Genomic DNA, 19555 nt, shown 5'->3' on the forward strand with positions numbered 1-19555 from the left:
AAATTATAAGTCCAATGTGTGCGCACATAGCAAACGGTGGTTCTGCGAGCTGGTGCCTATCTCCGTCTCTGGGCACGTGTGCCGTACGCACACCGGAGCGAGAGATTGCTGCCTTGAGCCTGGACAGGAGAGTCCCGTGACCTGTGTCTCTCTCTCTCTCTGGGCACGTGTGCCGTACGCACACCGGAACGAGAGATCGCTGCCTTGAGCCTGGAGAGGAGAGTCCCGTGACCTGTGTCTCTCTCTCTCTCTGGGCACGTGTGCCGTACGCACACCGGAACGAGAGATCGCTGTGTTGAGCCTGGAGAGGAGAGTCCCGTGACCCGTAGCTGCACTGTACATTTCCTCCGCGGAGACCGGCAAACTCCCACCCGCCCGCCCGCCAGCGCGCACCAGCTGTGCTGGAAGTTTTAAAGGCCAAGGGAGGAAGCCATTGCGAGTCGAACAGAGAGAGAGAAAATAAATCCCCCGCTTGTAACGTTTTACCAAGACACGAACAATTTACTGTACAACCAGCGAACCTCCAAAAAATCCGCTTGTCAGCGAGTCGAACGCTACATTTTTGGCCCAGTGAAAAAAAATGGGAACATCTGGCCTGGCTCAGATGACGCATATGAATGGTCATATTATTTAAAGCGGCGAACATTTTCCATCCTAGAATGTTGGTAAGAGCTAAATGTTTTGAATGCTTCGCTTTCGATGCGGCAGCTGCCTCGGGGAAAAAAAAAAGGTAAACTCGCAAAGATTTTACAGCAATGTTAACACTGTCACTGGAAATGACGGGAAATTATTTCGCCGCGCGCGAGTATCAATCACTAAGTTACCAACGTGACTCAATGTGTACGTCAATTGACCATGTGCGTGTCCTGTTTATGTTCGTATGGTCGCCGCAAGCAGCATCTTTAGGCGCTTTGAACATTTCGTGACAAAATTCCGTGAGCAAATCTACGATCAAATTCCACAGAAAGCACTCGATATCACTAGGATTGGCAACTACCCTTGAATAATGCAGGTGCAAATAGGCTGCTGCGGGGTTAGTTGGCGGGCAGCACAGGGGCAGTGCAGCAAAATCCATTTGGTGCAATGTGCGCTCCCACCCATCTCTGCTCCTTGCCTTCACCAACCCGAACTGAGCAGCGTGGTTAAGTATGGCAACAATAACCCCCACAAGAAGCAAGGTGTGGGAAGGCCCTCATCCAGCGATGGATTGGCAACAGGTAGTACACGTATATAAATTCAAGTTATTATGATGATATTTCCATCATCAACAAAGTGACACTGTAGACCTGGATTGACCTTCAAAACACACCGGCGGCTGAGCGAGCGTAGTGTTTGTCTAAATAACGGAATTATTTGTGGGTTTCTGTCCTCCGCCCACAGCTATTCCTTTTGCTAGAATAAACTATCACCAGCTCCTGGGAGTTAAACACTGAAGCGATGAGAAACCTCGCCATCTGTGCCAAGACACCAACACATACTCTATGGCTACAGAACTCCCCTGGTAATATCCATTTCTGCACACACTTTTTATTTTCTTCATTTCGGCTCTGATAAAAAAAACAATGCACACCCAACCTCGTCCACAATCAAAAAGGGTCCTCAAAATGAAAAGTTTGGGCAAGACCAATTATATATCATGTTGTTTTAGCTTCGGGACAGATGCGGAGAACCCAGATGAACAGACAAACATCAACACAGAAAGGTGCCCAAGGTCATTCCTGCTCAGAGGCATAGTGCTACCACTGCACGACGCTTACGTGACGTGCAGATGCTGCCAAGCATTAGACGCCATATGGCCTCCGCCGTTACTCGCTTATATAGATTAAGAATAGCCCTGCAAAGCCTCTGAACATAATAAGGGCATTTAGGGCCATGGCACCGACTGTCAATCCACGTTCTAAGATCCGTTCAGAGCCACCGCCCCAGCTAGTTTCTGGGCTACGCATTAAACGAACCCCGACATATGTTTCCCTACGAGCTCTGTGTCGTGTGATGATGATCGCTGCACTTAAGGAATGCATACCCTTATCCCGCGTGTTTTGTGCGTCAATGGAAATGTGTGTTTTTGTGTGTGTGTGTGTGTGAGCGGTGGTGTTGAAGTTACAGCGCTGCGTTATGAACCCGGTGATCCGAGTTCGATTCCCCACCAGGATTAATTTTTGGCAAGTGATACCGGAATCGGACTCGTGACTCCCTGTGGATGAGGACAAGGAATTGCATCCATACGATGCTTAAATGTCTCAGCAACTCAAAAAGGCTTTTGTCACATCTGATCCCTAGGCCGACCCAGCCCTTAATTGTTGTACCTGGCGGGGTGTGTAAACATCATCACTGAGGAGACAAATGCTGAACACACCGCCTCCCTGTGCACCGTGATAGCCATCATAAATACTCACGAAGAGCACTTGCCACAACAGTCTTTGCGTTTGTGTGCATGGGCTTGGATTTGGGTTTCTTTTGGGCCAATCTTAACAGTGGCGGTCCATGCACACTCCCACATTGCACATATCTAAGGTCCTGACAGCGTTCGGAAAAGACGAGCGGAATAGCCGTGGGACAATTAAACATCCGTGAAAGACGCAAGGATAATTCACCCCAAAGTGCACTGGGAGTCGGCCCTTTACCTTAGAGCACACAGCCATCTGGCCTCTACTGTGCATTCAATGGCCGCCTTCCTTTTTTTTGTCATTTGTGTGTTGCGAGTGGGGGACCACAGGATAAGCTGGCCGCTTCCCCGGTACACTTTCAGCGAGGCTTTCACGGCACCCTTTGATTTCATCAAAGGCTGCTCTGAACCCGCGCCGATCGGCCCCCTTTCTAAAAGCGGTTAATTCAGCGAAGCCCTACCGCAGAAATAACAGCGCGGCCCGCTCTCAGCGCTCAGCGATTTCATAATGAAAACTCAGATGAATGCAATGCAGTGTTTCGTTTACAAGGGCGTGGGTTTCTGCATTTATATCAACGTAGGTGGCCTCGTTTACCGAATTGCGATGCATATATGATTTTAATTGGGTAAAAAGGTTGTTGGTGTTAACCAATTTAGGAGATGTCATTTTTCGTAGAAATGGCATTCTCCCACCAATCCCTCGCTTGCAATCGCTCTTGATGCTGGGAATGAGCAGAAAGTAAATGCACAGCAGCGGAACATCGAGAGTAGGAATGACATCAAAATCTCCTCGGAACGAGCAGAGGGCAGCGAGGGTGACGATAATATGGAATGCCATCTTTCGTCTTGCACAAGTGAAAAACTATAATGGGAACCCTTTGTGAGACCCATCGCACTGCTATATTTCACTCGATAACCAGTTTGGCATGTAAATACTTCCACGTATCTCGGTTTGAAAAACCAACTAAGTTTATTGACAAGGTGTAAAGATTCACATCCACCTCCCCAATGACGATTCGACGAATTGTTACAATGTTTCAATTTTATTTCATATTCGCTTCGTTACTAATGTAGTTACTTCCTCATAGGTGTGGATGTTCTCTGGTTTCCTCCCACAAGGAAATATAGTGGGCTCTGTGGCTGGAGGGGTCACATGAACTCATATAACATAATTTCCTTTGCATGCAATTAGATGAATGTAGAGGGAGTAAAAAATGTACATCAGTTGTTCAATCGATGCATTGTTGGTCTGTGACATGGCCCGATGGTAGCGTATTCACCGCTTATTGCAGAGGTTCGCTGTTTGAATCCAGTGGCCACCTTGGTTAATGCTGCCGGTGTAACACTTCCCGCAGTGTGCTTGACAGCGCACATTGAAGATCCCCTGACATTCCCAAGAGTAGGCCACATTTGAAAATAACCAGCACATTACTCAATTGGAACTAAACATAGCAGACTCATGCCCCAGATCACTCATTCAAAAGGGATATTCTTGGTCTCTTAATTCTTCACCTGGTTAAACAAAATGAACTTGAAATTTGAACACTTACTTATTGCTGCATGAGTCAAGAAGCCTTACACACTCCCACCATCTGCTGATGAAACTCAAAACATTGAAACTCGTCAGGATTTGCTTGCTTAATACAAATGCTCCTGGAAAACAATTCGTCCAGAATGCCCTTTGGGCACATGAACGTAAACGCTATTTATTGCTATTTCTTGCGAAGGAAATGCAGTTTGAAAATGTATTTAAACATTTAATTATCAGGTGGCTATAAGGTGATCGGCAGATGGAAGTATAGCAATGGAATCTTGAAATTCATCTGTAGAAAGCTTTGAGTTACTTTCTCATATGTGTGGATTTTCTCTGGGTACTCCAGTTTCCTTTTGCATCCAAACACGCATGATCAGAAATGGACAAACATCCCAATGTAGCAAGACCCTCCTGAAAAAAAATATCTGGAGACTAGGTAAGTCTTCCCTGGATTAGGTAGTGGTCATTATTATTACTACTAGTACATATTGTTTTAAAATAACATCTGTGCTGTTAAATGTGACTCGGTGAGGTATTCCTGGGTAAAAGATTTCAATGCAAGAATCTCCTAAAAAATAGTCTTGAGAGAGTCAGTGAGGGCTTTCATGGATAGACACTATTATTAGCAGGTCTCAATGCTTGGAAGGAGATGTTCCACTTAGCCATGATTCTCGCAGAAAATAGCTTTCCCGATGGGATCTGTTCCTCTAAGTTTGGGTAATCGGACGGATGCTATTGATCCAACTAATGTAAGCTGATTGATATAGCCATGTGTTTTCCTGTTTACCCTCTGCCTAAATCGCGCGAGACATCAATACTCGTTAAGACAATAACGTTCTGATGGTTAGACCACCCCCTCTGTAAATAATTCAGGACTGCGTTTCTTTTTAAGGGCTGGTTAACTGTCACGGCTATATTTTAATGGCACCGCTAACGTGGACGCACTGTTGGGCCCAATTTTTTTTGCACAAGAAAATCTCTTCATGTTTATAATGATGCAAATTATTTATCAGGAAACCGGAGTAACCAGAGACGATGCACTGCGCGTATGAACGAGGGGGTGACATTTGACACGACCATCTCCTGGCCACTTCACAGCCCCCATGCCTATGGCACCTGGCAAGACCAGGTGGTCACTCATCCAATTATTAACTAGGCTCAACCCAGCTTGCGTTTCCAAAATCCGATGAGATCAGGCGCATTCAGGGCAATTTGCTCATAGGTTACCCTAAACGCAGTGCAATTGACCTACTGATAGACAATAAATGAAATCGCCGAAAATTTGTACATGCTCAACAATTGCTTACTAAATGTACATGCCCTGTATTCCCTACTTGTTCTATACAATATTCTACTGTACTTGCAAAAGTGGCATTAGTAGGAGAAAACCACCGACATCAATATAAAGCATTCCTAAGTCTGTGTGAATGACATTAAATGAAAACAAAGACAGCGATCGATCGGCTGCCAGCACAAAATGACAAAACACCTTCACAATCAGATCAGTTAATAGTCAAAACAGAACGAACACACAAGCGGCGAGTGTATTGCAGGACCCCCCCACCCGAGCCTGCTCGTAGGCATTTATAAAGTGCCAACCACCTACTCCGGTTCCTCTTCACATTTCACATCTTAATGTCGCAGCCACAACCACGCCTTGCACCCTACTCCACCACGATGAAACGGCCTCAAGTAAACAAACGCATTAACTACATGCACAGTTACACGTGGGCACGCACGTACACGTTAACGTGAGGAGTAAAAACAATAAACACACAAACTAATATAGTTTTGTCCCCTGTGAAACTGCTGATGCAGCGACAACACCGAGTACTGTACACCGCTTGGTATGGTCGGATAGCAACAGCAGTTGAACATCGCGACTAATGCCAGTACGAGGAACAGATTACTATCTGTTCCCTAGCATTCTTGGCGAGATGGAGATCAAGATTCTCAGAGGCATGCCGGTTTCACTAAGCAGCATTAGGACCCAGGTGTGCAAAGTCAATTGGATAATATTATGCTGCTACCCGTGACAAAATTTGTATAAAGAGTGCGTGTACTAGTCACAGCCTAATCGACCGGAATGTGTCCGATATTGTCAGATTTCAGAAGCTAAGCATGATTAAGCCAGGATAGACTTTATATCGGCACCCACCACGCTTAACATGTGTTTTAGGCTGCAGGGTTACATTTTGGGCCGCGCAGAAAAAAATCAGTGTTGTACTCTACTTCTATGCACCCACGTAAAAGTGATAAAATAATCCCCACCCACGGGGGCTGCGCTTTTAAAGTATTTATGCAAATCGTATATATACGGATATATTTTGTCCGATGATTGCAATGGATAATTGACAGGCGAATCGATTATTTTGATAGTCTGTAGCCGCAGCTCTTCATTCGGGGGTGGAACCTGGCAATATGGCAGGGCAAGCAGTCAAATTTACCGCCAATGCAGCCACGACGCAAGACCGGTGCGGGAGGCCATGCGCCACAGTGGTTATTGCCTGCCGTGAAAGAAAGGCTGCGCCGTGAATTTTTACCGACGAGTCAATAATAACATGTTTTCTAAAAGAAAGAGAGAGAGAAATGCGCCATGTCCATCAGGTTCTTTAGCACCGGGCTACTGCGGTTCGTACGCGGGGACTTGCTTCAGAGGATTGTGTTGTGTAGCCAACAAAGAGTAAACTGTGTGCGGGGTAAAAAGAAACTACAGTACTCCCCCCCCCCACACTCAGCTGCCGACACGATGAATAAACCACTGAAAATGACTGGGGCGGCCAAAAAAATAATTGCCGCTCATACAATTTTTGCTGACTAAGGTTCTGTGTTGTAGGGAAAGTCAATATGGTGCCAACCGAAATGTGGATTTCGTTATACATTTCCATCAACGGTTGCGAAAACCTCTACAGAAAACATGAACCAAAGCTTCACATACAACAACAAAAATTTATAAACTCGTTTTTTGTAAGTTACTGACTGGGCATAAGTTATTTTATTTGTGACAGATTCGTTTTTACAATGAAAAACAGAAGCCATTCAAATAAATAACTGTGCATGTCCACTCAGTTGAATGGGCATGGACTTATCAGCAAATAGTGCAAGAGGAAAATTAGTTTGAATACTTCCGTTTCTTATTCGGTGTTCACACAACGCTTGCAAAAAACATCAAATTAGAAACATGTTTGTCTTTTTCTGAGTGCTGAGCTTCCCGTACTCGCTGCTGTCTCACAGTTGCACAGACACATTTTATGAACATTATTCCCTTATCAATAGCAGTAGGTGGTGGTGCTAATAATGATGAGTAAGGCTCATCTTTGCTGGCAGTCTTCAGTAAAAATGTAACCTCCACTCATCACAATTCAGGGTCACGATATGACAAAATAACATTTTCTTTGTTGAACACTTTAGTTTATGTAGCTGACACTAGTGGCTGGAGGAGTCAAGTGAAACCATTACATACAAAATATGTGCTCTGGTTTCCTCCCAAATGTAAACACTCAATAATTGGCCGACAACACCTTAATATGGGGAAGGGTTTGTGAAGTTTTGGTGACTGGGTTGAAACCAACTTGCTACGCTTTCCAACGAAACAACACAGCTCAACTGGGTGCTAATTATTTTACTGACCCTAAAAGGATGTTGGGCCAAGTTGACCCAGGCTAGAATTTTAAACTCGCGATGTCACAACTGAGAGCCCATACTGCTTTCCTTTTGAGCTGGACACTGCAACTGCAACCACAAATGCCAAACAGGAAGCATAGGTGGTATGCAACACGTAAAAAAATTATAACGACTTTCCGAGGCTCCGCTGTGCCACACCGCATATCAACACCGTACGGAGCTCACAAGGCTGCACAGTACAAAACTACACACCACGAATGACCTCCTTCACAATCCACCGCTCAAAAATAGGAGAGGGCTCCCAAAGATCTACATTTCCAAGTTCATTTTACAAACGTGGCTTGGTGGCGTTTTATTAGCGAGTTCAAAGCGCTGCATCAAACAAAGGCTGCATTTGCAGTTTCCCCCAACCCAGCAGGGCATGACGATAGTGTCTCGTCTGCGGTCTGCTGACCACCTATGGCTGGCGAGATGACTTCAGGTGGCGTCCACTGGCAACTAGCAGTACCCGCTGGCTGCTACTGTGAGCGAGCAATTTAAAAGGCTGCATTCATCTTCCATAAAATGGCAGCCTATGTAACCACATCATCCGGAATGCTTCCGAGATCCTGTCAGATCCTGTCGGATCTCGGAAGCTATATAGGAGTGAAGTTGGATTGAATGCTTGGATGGGTAACCACCATGCACAAGACAGGTTGCCATAGGGCTGCAGGACCACGTGGTGCACAGCAGAGGGCAGTACTGGAAAATCCTTTGCTGCACTGAACTTCTGTGCTCCAACGTCAAGTAGTATTCTCCTTCCTCAACAACCCCCCCACACTGAGCATTATCGAGAAATATTGCCAAATTACCACCATCACCCAACGTGACATGGGCAGGCCCTCATTCAGCAGTAGAATTACAAAAGAGGGATGTAAATGTACGCATACGGTACATTTTCTTCGTGGCCATTAGGTTAATGTTTCCATGCAGGAGCAAAAGTAAGCTGTCAGTGGAATATGTATCATTGGCTGAGCAAAAACAACTTCAAACCAACCGTAAACAGGAAGGTTTTTTTTTATTTTAAATGTCAAACATCTGACTGTAATGGAAATGTACCCTGTGCACTTCTCTATCATTGTATTCACTACACCAACAGGTCTTCACACAGGAGTTAAAAATGTACAAAGTTTAATCCTACAAATATTGGATAATTTATGATCTTGCAGAAGAGGCTCGTGTGTCTGTAACTGTTTCACTCAAATCATAGTGAGAAATTCTAATTCTTGTAACTTATAAAAACATCGTATTAAAATATCAAAATATTGCAAGCAGAGATTTTAACGTTATTTCACCAAGGTGATAATGATGTCCTTTAATCAGGAAAGCCTCACTTGGTATCAATACATTTTATCGGGAAGTTTTTACAATTCTATTTATGAGCATCTGGAACAAAAAAACCCATGCAGTAAGAGGGAACGATACTCAGAGCATCGAAAAGTGAGACCCAATCCACAAATGTATCCAATCAACTAAAGCAATCGTGGACTAAACCCATTGGTGTACTGTCATCTTCTGGCCAACTTGCAGCCCCACGTCTATATTACCTGGTATGCAACGGTGGTCACTAATCCAAGCATTCACCAGCCACAGCCCTATTTAGATTCAGAGATCTGATAAGATTGGGTATATTCAGGGCGATTTGGTCTGAGATAAAGTTTCAAGACGTTTACTTTCAACAAGCAGGTTAGGTGAAGAACACCCTATTGGCCCATTGCTCTATCAGAACAAACTTTTAAAATGTGGTCAAATACCAAAATGACCCATGCCTTTACAATATTGCAGGACTACTCCGTCTTGATAAAAAGAGGAAATATAGGCAAGTCCTGGCAACCACGGTGGCAGTGGACCATTAAAATTAATGTACACTGTGTATTTGCCCAAAGGGTTTTGTGCCCTTAAATTCTGAAAGGCCAAAGATAGAGTTTTGCTGGTGTTCAGTGTGGCCCAGGGCACGCTCAGCAAGTTTGGTCCCAATGCGAATGAAGATATCAGTCGGGATCGAGAATTGCAGAGACGTGGGCACTCCATTTCACAAATGTTTGGCTCTGCGTGCACCTCCTACACCAAGTGCAGCCTGCATAATGGAAACAAAAAAAACCTCAGTGTTAAATTGGTTTTCAATAATGTGGATTTGTTTGATGCTTTCAAGCAAAAGGGTTAAGAGGGCCTCTGGCACATGGCTTTTATTTCATTTAACGGCATTAGTCTTGAAGGCCGAAATGCAAGGGTACACTTAACCCACATTACAGCCGCTTCTTTGAAAGGCCTCACATCGAAACAGAGCGTATGACGACGCGACTACAACAATAAATAAAGGAGTGAATGGGTAAGTACATTGATTAGTTCAAGATAAGTCGTTTTGTCATGCAGGCCGACTTGTTTTTCGATCCCGTGCTAAAGAAGAGCAACGGAGCACCATTGGAGAAAAATAAATGCACTGTGGATGTTATTGCCAGGAGAGTGTACGTATCTTGTTGCACCGATAACAAATGCGTGTAATCCCGTGCTTCTGTGCACAATCACTGTGGATAAACTTGTGACCAAAAAAACCACAGTTTCACTAAAATGAACACAACCATCCTTTATAAATTTCCAGAAAAAAAAGCATTTAAGTGGCTGCTCATTAAGACACGGCTCTTACAGCAAAGGCTGTACCTTTTTTAGAGCATATCCATATTTTACATCTGAAAGCTCTCCACTTAGCAAAATTAAGCCAAGGGAAAAGGATGGTAGGTAGCAGGTTTGATTCCCCCACCCCTGAAACGCAATGCCATTATCAGGATTATGGGTCATGATTTGCTTCAAGAATTGATCATCTTGTCAAATTATAACCACCTCGTATGTATTGCTCAGATTTTTTTCTGCTTTGTTTATACAATTTGTTCACTTCTTAAGGCAACATATAACATTAGCAAAATGTTTCCATAGGACTTGAATACATAATTCCTGATTACCACATGCATGATTGAATCCACGTATAGTGAGTGTAATAACTGTTATTGTTTGGTGAATCAACATATCTTCAGATTATTTATGTAAGCGATCAGATGGGAACCCATTGAGTCTAAACGTCTCTTTTTCAAGGGAGACCTGGTTCCCAAAACCATACCTTGTTATGACATTTAATATCCGTTTTGTAATACCTAGTTAATGGCCTTACCGAAAGACCCAAAGAATATGCATTTCTGCAGTCACGAAAGCTTTAAGTCAATAAGTTAGTATAAAGATCTGCAGTTAGAAATATCTAGTTAGTTAATAGATGTCTGCAACTTATAGTAAATATTTTTTTGTTAAATTAACTGATGATGATCTCATTGTATACAGTATACATTTGTGGAAGTTAGCTTGAATTACTGAGGACACTTTCACATGTGCTTTAAACACACAAGAAAGCACGTATGTACGTACGTATGCTTCGCTGTGCTTACGTGACCTCATAAACAAGATTTTTTTTTGTTTACAACGAAGCGCTGAAAATGGATCAGAAGTCATATGCCTGGCGCTAAACAGTGCCGCGCTGTTTGTCGTTAAATAATACAATATGTCTGGCAGTGTGGCGGGGCCACGCCACTTATTTCAGCACCGCCCCGACGAAAGTGCATCCTTAGCGAACCGCTGGAGAAAATGTGCTTTTATTTATTTTAGCTACTGCAACCCCAGATTAATTCCACGATGCTGCAAATGCCATCTTAATACAGAAGTACTGCTTTGTTCCAGTAAATGATTTATTGCCATCTTTTAATTGGCCGTGACTCCAGAACACAATGGCCTACTTTTGACGAAGATCCCGTGGCATATAATAAACGTCGAGGACCAGCAAACTGCAATGGACATCTTAACGTCTCTGCGAAGGACAGCACACCCTTTGATACCGCCGCCTGCCAACACATTACCGGGCAAAGCCGCATTTGAGACAGATTCGGTCTAATTTAGCAGCGAATACACAGACCTTTCTAAATAACATATGAATTAGCAAAATGAAGCATCGATATGAAATACAAAAAATAAACGTGTTAATTGAGGTTGTTGCTAAATTTCATATATTTTAATGGGTAAATATTCTGGAAAATTGCATTATCCAAGTCCTAAAAGGTCCTGAAGCAGGTCAGGCAATTATCCAAGGTCATCCTAACATGCCCGTTCTTTTTACTATTTATGTTATGTAAAACAGCTAGTGGTTAATTGGTGCAGTCATTAATTTTGCATTGTGCATTAACACATGCAACAGAACTGGCTTGGCAAACACAAATAAATATTATTCAAGGAATGGATTTAATTCAGAATCATATTAAGATTAACCTATTAGAGCATAAATATTGCAAACGCCAAGTGAAGAAAAATAAATTCCACCCATGGGTTTTCAACTGGAGCAGTCTGTCGAAATTATGTTGTACTTGGAATGACAAACAAATCGTTAAGATTTTCAAGGTATCAAGTTGAATTGAGGGTTGCCCTTGGATTAAAGATTAGGTGTATTGATAGAGACTCAAAGATGATGGGTTGCTTTTTTATGAAAAGCTGAGCAATTGTGGTAGTTGTAGGCACAAAAACCTGACGCAGAAAGGGAATATTACTGACAAGTCTCCACGATATTCTTATTCCACGTGGAATAACACTGCCAATAACACACTGCAGAAAAAAAAACCCATAAATGCTGACCGGCATAATATTGAGTGACATTATTCACTGAAATGCGCAATTCACTGTTAAAAAAAAATAATTGGAAGCAGAGCAAGAAAGCATGCAACAAACTATAGCGGTTGGAGGCGAAGCTTGGAATTTAACGGCAAAAGGCAGCAGCTACGGGCAGACGGTAACCGCTAAGTATGTGGGGCGTATTTAGCCTAAATATGTGCAAAATCCAGCGAGTACACATGCAGAGCCCGAGGCATCACTGGGCCCATCCCTTAGCGGTGACAGCAGCCCGTTTTCAGCCAAAACCGCACGCACACCACTGAAACAGCAGCCATCGGGCAGCTAGCTATATGGCATCGTGCAACATGTAAACATCATTGCCCGTGCATTCTACACAGGCCATAAGAAATTTACTTTGGCCATATTTTTCATCTGGAATGTGCCCGATTTTGTCAGATCTCAGGAGTTAAGCACATCTGAGCCTGGATCTTTCTTGGATGAGAGACAAACCATGCACGACAGGTCTTATAGGCTATAAATTCCATGACTGCAGAGTGGACAGCCGAGGGCAGTGCAGCAAAATCCATTATTGTAATGTACTTCTATGCTGCCACGTCTATGATCCCTACCTTAGCCAACCTACACAACCCGGCATATATATACAAACATTCTCTATGACCCACATTATATGGGAAGGCCCTCATCTAGTAGTGGCCTAAACCACCGGCCCTCCCTAGATGTACAATCAATTACCTTTGACCGTAAATTCTCCGATGCGTTTTCGAATTGTTACCGCATAATGTCTCATGTTTTAATCCACGTGCTGAAAGCTTCTTCCTGAAATTTATACAGCAAAACTACCAAAACCTACACAGTAGCTTTAGCCCTACATTATTTATGAAATAGTTATTGAACTAACGTGTAATAATAAAGGTTATACGTTCAGGGTACCGGTATTGTGTTTAAGAGTTACGGTTTACAGGTGATCAGTTTGTCGGTTTTATCACTGAATGTGATAGGCATTAACCCTGCTTTGTACCTGTCATTAATTAATGTGGGTTAGTAGTGGTCAGTGCTTTAGGTTTATGTTTGGCATACAATGTTTGTGCTATCGCTTAGCCTTTGGTCAAAAATATGGGATCGTGTCCGGGATGACAGTCCAGTGCTTTTGATCAAAAGTCCCATGATTTGACTTACAATTCTTAGAGCCGACAAGTTTGACAGCTGCTGATGTGCTGATATGTTGCCAATCTGCCTCTGTGCACCAATACTTAATTTGTAAAGTGGTTCAGCATTCTAATAAAAGGGGCAGGCCTAGACTGCGGGTACCACAAAGGTACACAGATAATTAATCACGGCCAATTAGACCATAAATCATGCAGTCAGACGGCAAACTAGCATCTCATTATTCTAACGCGGAAGCTGGCCAAAACAGAGGCTTAACTTTTTACTGATACCTACTCAAGAAGTTGCCCTGTGGCAGACAACTGATGTAAATTAAATCAACAAATAACGCTCAAGATTACATGCATAAAAATGTTACATTATGATTGTCAGTTCTGCAATATAATCCCTCAACACAATCGTATTTATTTTCACGTGGACTGTGGGCAATGTTGTTGGTCTGTGCTGTATTTGTAGCTTGCAATTGTTGCATTTCGGTGTTAGTCCCAGCTCTCCCTTGCTTAAGGAAATTGCAGACTCAGAGGGCATTCGTGTAGTTGTAAGGTATATAGAATGATCCATTATCTCATATTTTATTTACAACCATGTGAAAACCACATTGAGAATAAGCCTTTTTTTTCAAGGGATGCCTGGCTTAAACAAATATATATACAAAATCAAGTAGCAGTCATAACCAATCCACTGCTTGATTAACGGCTCTCCCAAGCTGTTTCCATCTCACACCTCGCACCTACACACCAGCCGATTTCATGAAATCGGTGGACGTCCTCTTGTCTGCATTCCATTCCTTGGCTGCCACTCCGTGATTATTCTCGACTATCGAGCATCATTCCTTCTTAGCGACAAGTGCTGACGACCAAGCCCACGCTTGTAAACAAGTTGATATCTTATTCTTAGTTTTTTCGGTAAAGTCACGTTGAAGAGAAACAACAAAATAACAAAATATATATAAAACAATAAAAAAAATATATATATTTTGTTATTTTGTTGTTTCTCTTCAACGTGACTTTACCGAAAAAACTAAGAATATGAATTACTGCAGTCACGAAAGCTTTAAATCAAAATTTAAGTTGATATCTGCCATTAACATGTTTGTCCGATACCACACGACTCCTCTCTCTGTCTCTCAATGTAATTCCAAGCGTTATAATATCATGTCCTTGCTTGGGACGATAACATTACAAGCTCGACATTCCGAAAATTGGCACGTTCTAAACTCTAGAGCGTGCAGTTAAAAACTCGTTCATCTCGCTAAGTTTTCCTCTGATATGTTTACATTTTTTGTTAAAAAAATTATGCCGTTAGTCGTGGTAAAACATGACATATATGATCCGTAATGCATTCACGAACGGATACAAATTGAACAGATTTAACCAAAAAGAAAAACATACAAAGTTCAAAACAAAGCCAAAGGAAAAGACACGCCAGCTATTTTTCTCTATTCAACGTTCGTAATGTATCGACACATTATTTAAGATTTGGATAACTAAATGCCAAGGCTAAATCAGGAATATCGTTCATGACAGAGGCACGTTGTTGACTTGGCATCGGGCAGCGCCGCAAAACGCATTGAGGGTTAAGGAGAGAAAACGCGGGCGGCAGAGAATTGTTAACAGGCAACGAAAAGCACGGCGAGTGGAAGGGGAGAGAGAGATAAAAAAAAAGACATTGCAATGTTGAGAAACACCGGCGACTTGAGGGAAAACGTTAGCTGCCACTGATAAGAAAAAAGGTGACGATGCAGAAGAAGAAGAATAAGAAGACGGGGTGGGTGGGTGGGTGGGGGGTCACGGTCTCCTTCTCTCACCGCGAACTCCTCCGCGAAGCCGTCCTCCCCGTACGCGTCCACGTCTCGCAGAGAGGCGACCCGGGCCACCAGCTTCCTCAGGATGTCCACACGCTCCATGGCCAAAGTGCTCCTTTGCTCCTCACGACCCTTCGAAGGCTTCCCCCCACCTCACCTCACCAACGCAACCCCCCTTCACTCTTCCTATCCGCCCGTTGCACCTCTTCCTATCGTCCTCTTCGTTCTCTCCTCGTTATTCCTCGCACCTTTTCCTATACTCACCACCCTCCCCCCCACATACCCCCAATTCCTTTCACTCGTCCCCGTAATTGCAGCACCTCCTCAAGACAACTTCCCCCGCTTCGCTCTCTTCCTGCTCCACCGGCTCTCCGTTTCTTCTCCCCCGCCGCCCCCGCCACCTCCTCGCCTCTTCCTCCCCAAGCCCTAACCCGGCACGGCCCGGCCGCCTACCCCGTCGCCGGGGGAAGCGAGCCTCCTTCGCGATTGTCCTGCCCGAAGCCTCGGGTGCTCTTCAGCTGCTCCGCATGGCTCGTGTTGGTGTGGGGGTGGAGGGTGGTGGCGGGGGTGGTGCTGACTCCTCGCCCTTCCCAGTCCCGGAGCGCCCGGACCCTGGGGCTTCTTCTAAGGGGAGCGGCCGGCCATGGGTGTCCGGGTGATGGGGTGGGGGGCGACACGAAGCGAGAGGCGGCCGAGATTGAAGTCGGGGGGGGGGGGGGTCGTGAAACACACGGGGCAGGTCCGAGGGGGGGGAGCCCACAGCACGGGGGGCTCCTCCCTCTGTTCCTCCTCCCCCGCCTCTCTGCACGGGGGGCTCCTCCCTCTCTTCCTCCTCCCCCGCCTCTTAGCACGGGGGGCTCCTCCCCTCTGTTCCTCCTCCCCCGCCTCTCTGCACGGGGGGCTCCTCCCTCTCTTCCTCCTCCCCCGCCTCTTAGCACGGGGGGCTCCTCCCTCTCTCCACTCACTCCCCCGCCTCTTAGCACGGGGGGCTCCTCCCCTCTGTTCCTCCTCCCCCGCCTCTCTGCACGGGGGGCTCCTCCCTCTCTCCACTCACTCCCCCGCCTCTTAGCACGGGGGGCTCCTCCCCTCTGTTCCTCCTCCCCCGCCTCTCTGCACGGGGGGCTCCTCCCTCTCTGCCTCCTCCCCCGCCTCTTAGCACGGGCGGCTCCTCCCTCTCACCACTCACTCCTCCGCCTCGACTCAACTCGATTGGTCAATGCAGCGCCACGTGATGCGCTTCGTGACCGCGTCTCCTCATCCGCATTGACGCGGGGGGTGGTGGTAGGTGGTGGGGGGAGGATCCCCGCCATGTTGGGTAGGGAGACTGCGCGGCGTTTGCCATTAAAACGGCCACAGGAGGGCGGGCGATAACATCACGTCAAGCGGGCCCCCCACTACCCCCCACACAACCCCCCCCCTCCCCCACCTCTTTCTTGTCGAAGCAACGACGACAATTTGACGCTTTGCAGGCGGTCAAGGCAAAACGCAAACGACGTCGGGATCAGTTACGGAGTGCGGTTTTCGCTTAACCCCTTAGCAACATGGCGGCGCGACTTATGACCGCCCTCATTGGCGGAGAGGCCAAATCACGTGGTTTACCGGATATGACGCAACGCGAGGGAGCAGTGACCGGAAGTCGCGTTCCCTTCAACGTGACTTTACCGAAAGAGCTAAGACTATGAATTACTGCAGTCATGAAAGCTTTAAATCAAAATTTTTAAACAAAAGTGTTTATTAAATTGGGTTGCCGTCGCTGCGCATCTGTACGTCGTTGAAATGTTTTGGGTTACTTCATGGGGGGAAGTCGGATTGTGTCGCTTATCGAGATATTGAAGGTTGTGGTGGTGGGGGGGGCACGCCTTACACGGCGGCCATGTTACCACGGGGGTCGGGGGGGTGCTTGGCTGGCTTGTTGGGCCATGCAATAAACCTACACTCTGGGACCAGTTCAGAATCAAATTCTTCTATCCTGGAGAAATCCGTGCCGGGCCATGACCAGGGGTTGGCAACATGCGGCTGCGTCTCTTTACAAGGGACTGCCTCGTGACGAATGTTAAAAAGACCCATCGTACTCGTTTTCACATGCATTGCGGCTCTTGAAATATCGAGTTGGGGTTTTTTTTGTTTACCGAATTCGAACAACATAGATCTTGTTATGTAGGTTGCCGACGCCTGGGCCATACAACCCACACAGTTGAGAACATTTCAGATTGAGAATCTTGTCTATTCTGGAGAAATCCGATGAGCTATGAAGCTCTTTTTCCACAGGCGCGCCCCAATAGGGGCGGGTCAGAACGCTAGAATAACAAACTACAAAAATTATAGGCGTGCAAACTATAGGAAAGGTAAGCAAGTTACTAAAATTAAATGAATAAGTTGGAATCACATGAGTACATTTTTCTGCACTAAATGCAAGCGTGGGTAAGGCAGCAAAATAACGAAAAGTCCCAAACCAAACCAGGACAACATACAGTCCCTCAATACATTGAAAACTAATTTCTTTATAATAGCTTTTTGTGTTTAGTTTTCCCCCCGCCTCCGATCGGCACGGTTTGCTACGTACGGTGCGAAATAAGTTCAACTTACAGCACAAAATTAGTAAATTCAAAAGACAAGACATGTACACAGATACCCATAGAGACATAAGTGACATACATGACCGAAAAAGTCACGGTGCGATTGTGGCCATGCACCTCAAACTATGGAACCGTATTATAGTTAAGCACTAGTTTGCTCGCCTTCACCGGAGGAACATCAAAACTTCACGAACTCTTAATAATAGGGGTTTTCCACTTTTTTCTGGCAACAAAACTGAAACCTTTTAACGAGGAATCATGTCTGCATTAACCACAATACTTATGGTCAAAATGCAAAAAAAAAACACTGATAATATATGCATTGTCTTTGAAACTGATTGGTTCACACCAGAGACGGCTTTCTTTAGAGCCTCGTCTCAATTGGTGCTAGACCAGAGGACGCCAAAAGGCGTACAGCTCAAAGACAATGCCACTATCAAAGTAATGAGGGCTCGGGGTGAGCATCTACATCATTAGACCTCCTTTGCCAGTACCAAAATATAATAATAGGGTTTTCCCCTTTTTCCTGGCAACAAAACTGAAACCTTACGAGGAATCATGTTTGCATTAGCCACAATACTTATGGTCAAAATGCAAACAAAAAACACTGATAATATATGCATTATATTCTTGGTTCTTTCGTTAAAGTCACGTTGAAGGGAAACAATGTGAGAATTTTATTGTATTATATATTTTATTGTTTCCCTTCAACGTGACTTTACCGAAATAACCAAGAATATGAATCACTGCAGTCACGAAAGCTTTAAATCAAAAATATATGCATTGTCTTTGAAACTGATTGGTTCACACCAGAGACGGCTTTCTTTAGAGCCTCGTCTCAATTGGTGCTAGACCAGAGGACACCAAAAGGCGTCACACAGCTCAAAGACAATGCCACTATCAGAGTAATGAGGGCTCGGGGTGAGCATCTACATCATTAGACCTCCTTTGCCAGTACCAAAATATAATAGGGGGTTTCCCCTTTTTCTGGAAACAAAACTGAAACCTTTTTACAAGGAATCATGTGTGCGTTTACCACAATACTTAAGGTCAAAATGCAAACAAAAAACACACTGATAATATATGCATTGCATTCACGAACTCTTATGAAGCCCTCATTGTGACTAGCAAACCTGGAATAGAACTCAACGTGAAAGCAGATCGGACCGCAAGATATAAACCAAATGAATAAACTGAGAAGGTGTATTCGCGTAGAGTCATTTATATGGACAACAGTACTCTATAATGTAAGGACCATTCGATTAATGTCCTGTTGACTTCGCAAAGAATATTAATTCCTGCAATCACGAAAGTTTTAAGTCAAAATTTAGAGTAATATCCATTTTGGATTGCATATCACATTGCAGATGTTTAATATAACGGAAATCGCGTGACCACTCCAGCCACTAGAGGGCGCTTCCTTGGCTACAGAACCGTACAATGAAATTTAAAATAATTACACATTCTGAATGTTTGCATTACGGTATCACCTTCCACATCAAGGCTACATTTACACCACTGCCATCCACGAAAGAGGCCATATGTAGAATAAAATATGGCCTGAAAAAGCTTAAGTAACCTCGGAATAAAAAGAAAATTGAGGTGAAGCAAATAGGTACAAATTTAAATTCCAATAAACATAAAAAGATAATGCACACGAAGAAAGCTAAGTCATGTCATTCAGATCTTGTTTGTATCTCATTTAATCTAATCCATATTTGTCTTCATCTTTCGTATTTGTCTCGCCTGTCGTATCTCTTGTTTCTTCA

The 19555-nt window shown here is 44.5% G+C and overlaps 1 protein-coding gene across 2 annotated transcripts in view; it reads right to left on the bottom strand.

Annotated features, from left to right (window-relative positions):
* Nucleotides 1-15941, bottom strand: part of PTPN12 (protein tyrosine phosphatase non-receptor type 12) — a 70516-nt gene extending 54575 nt beyond the window's left edge. Inside the window, exon 1 of one of the 2 annotated variants that reach the window (XM_032954232.2) lies at nt 15214-15941. In XM_032954232.2, the coding sequence (XP_032810123.1) occupies nt 15214-15312 (99 nt within the window). In that variant the 5' untranslated portion in view covers nt 15313-15941. The remainder of the gene's footprint in view (nt 1-15213) is intronic. The other variant, XM_032954233.2, reaches the window with a different exon arrangement.
* Between the last annotated feature and the right edge of the window lie 3614 nt (nt 15942-19555).

Source organism: Petromyzon marinus, chromosome 14 (genome assembly GCF_048934315.1).
Source record: "Petromyzon marinus isolate PM22_M1 ecotype Great Lakes invasive population chromosome 14, UKy_Petmar_22M1.pri1.0, whole genome shotgun sequence".
Lineage (NCBI taxonomy): Eukaryota > Metazoa > Chordata > Hyperoartia > Petromyzontiformes > Petromyzontidae > Petromyzon > Petromyzon marinus.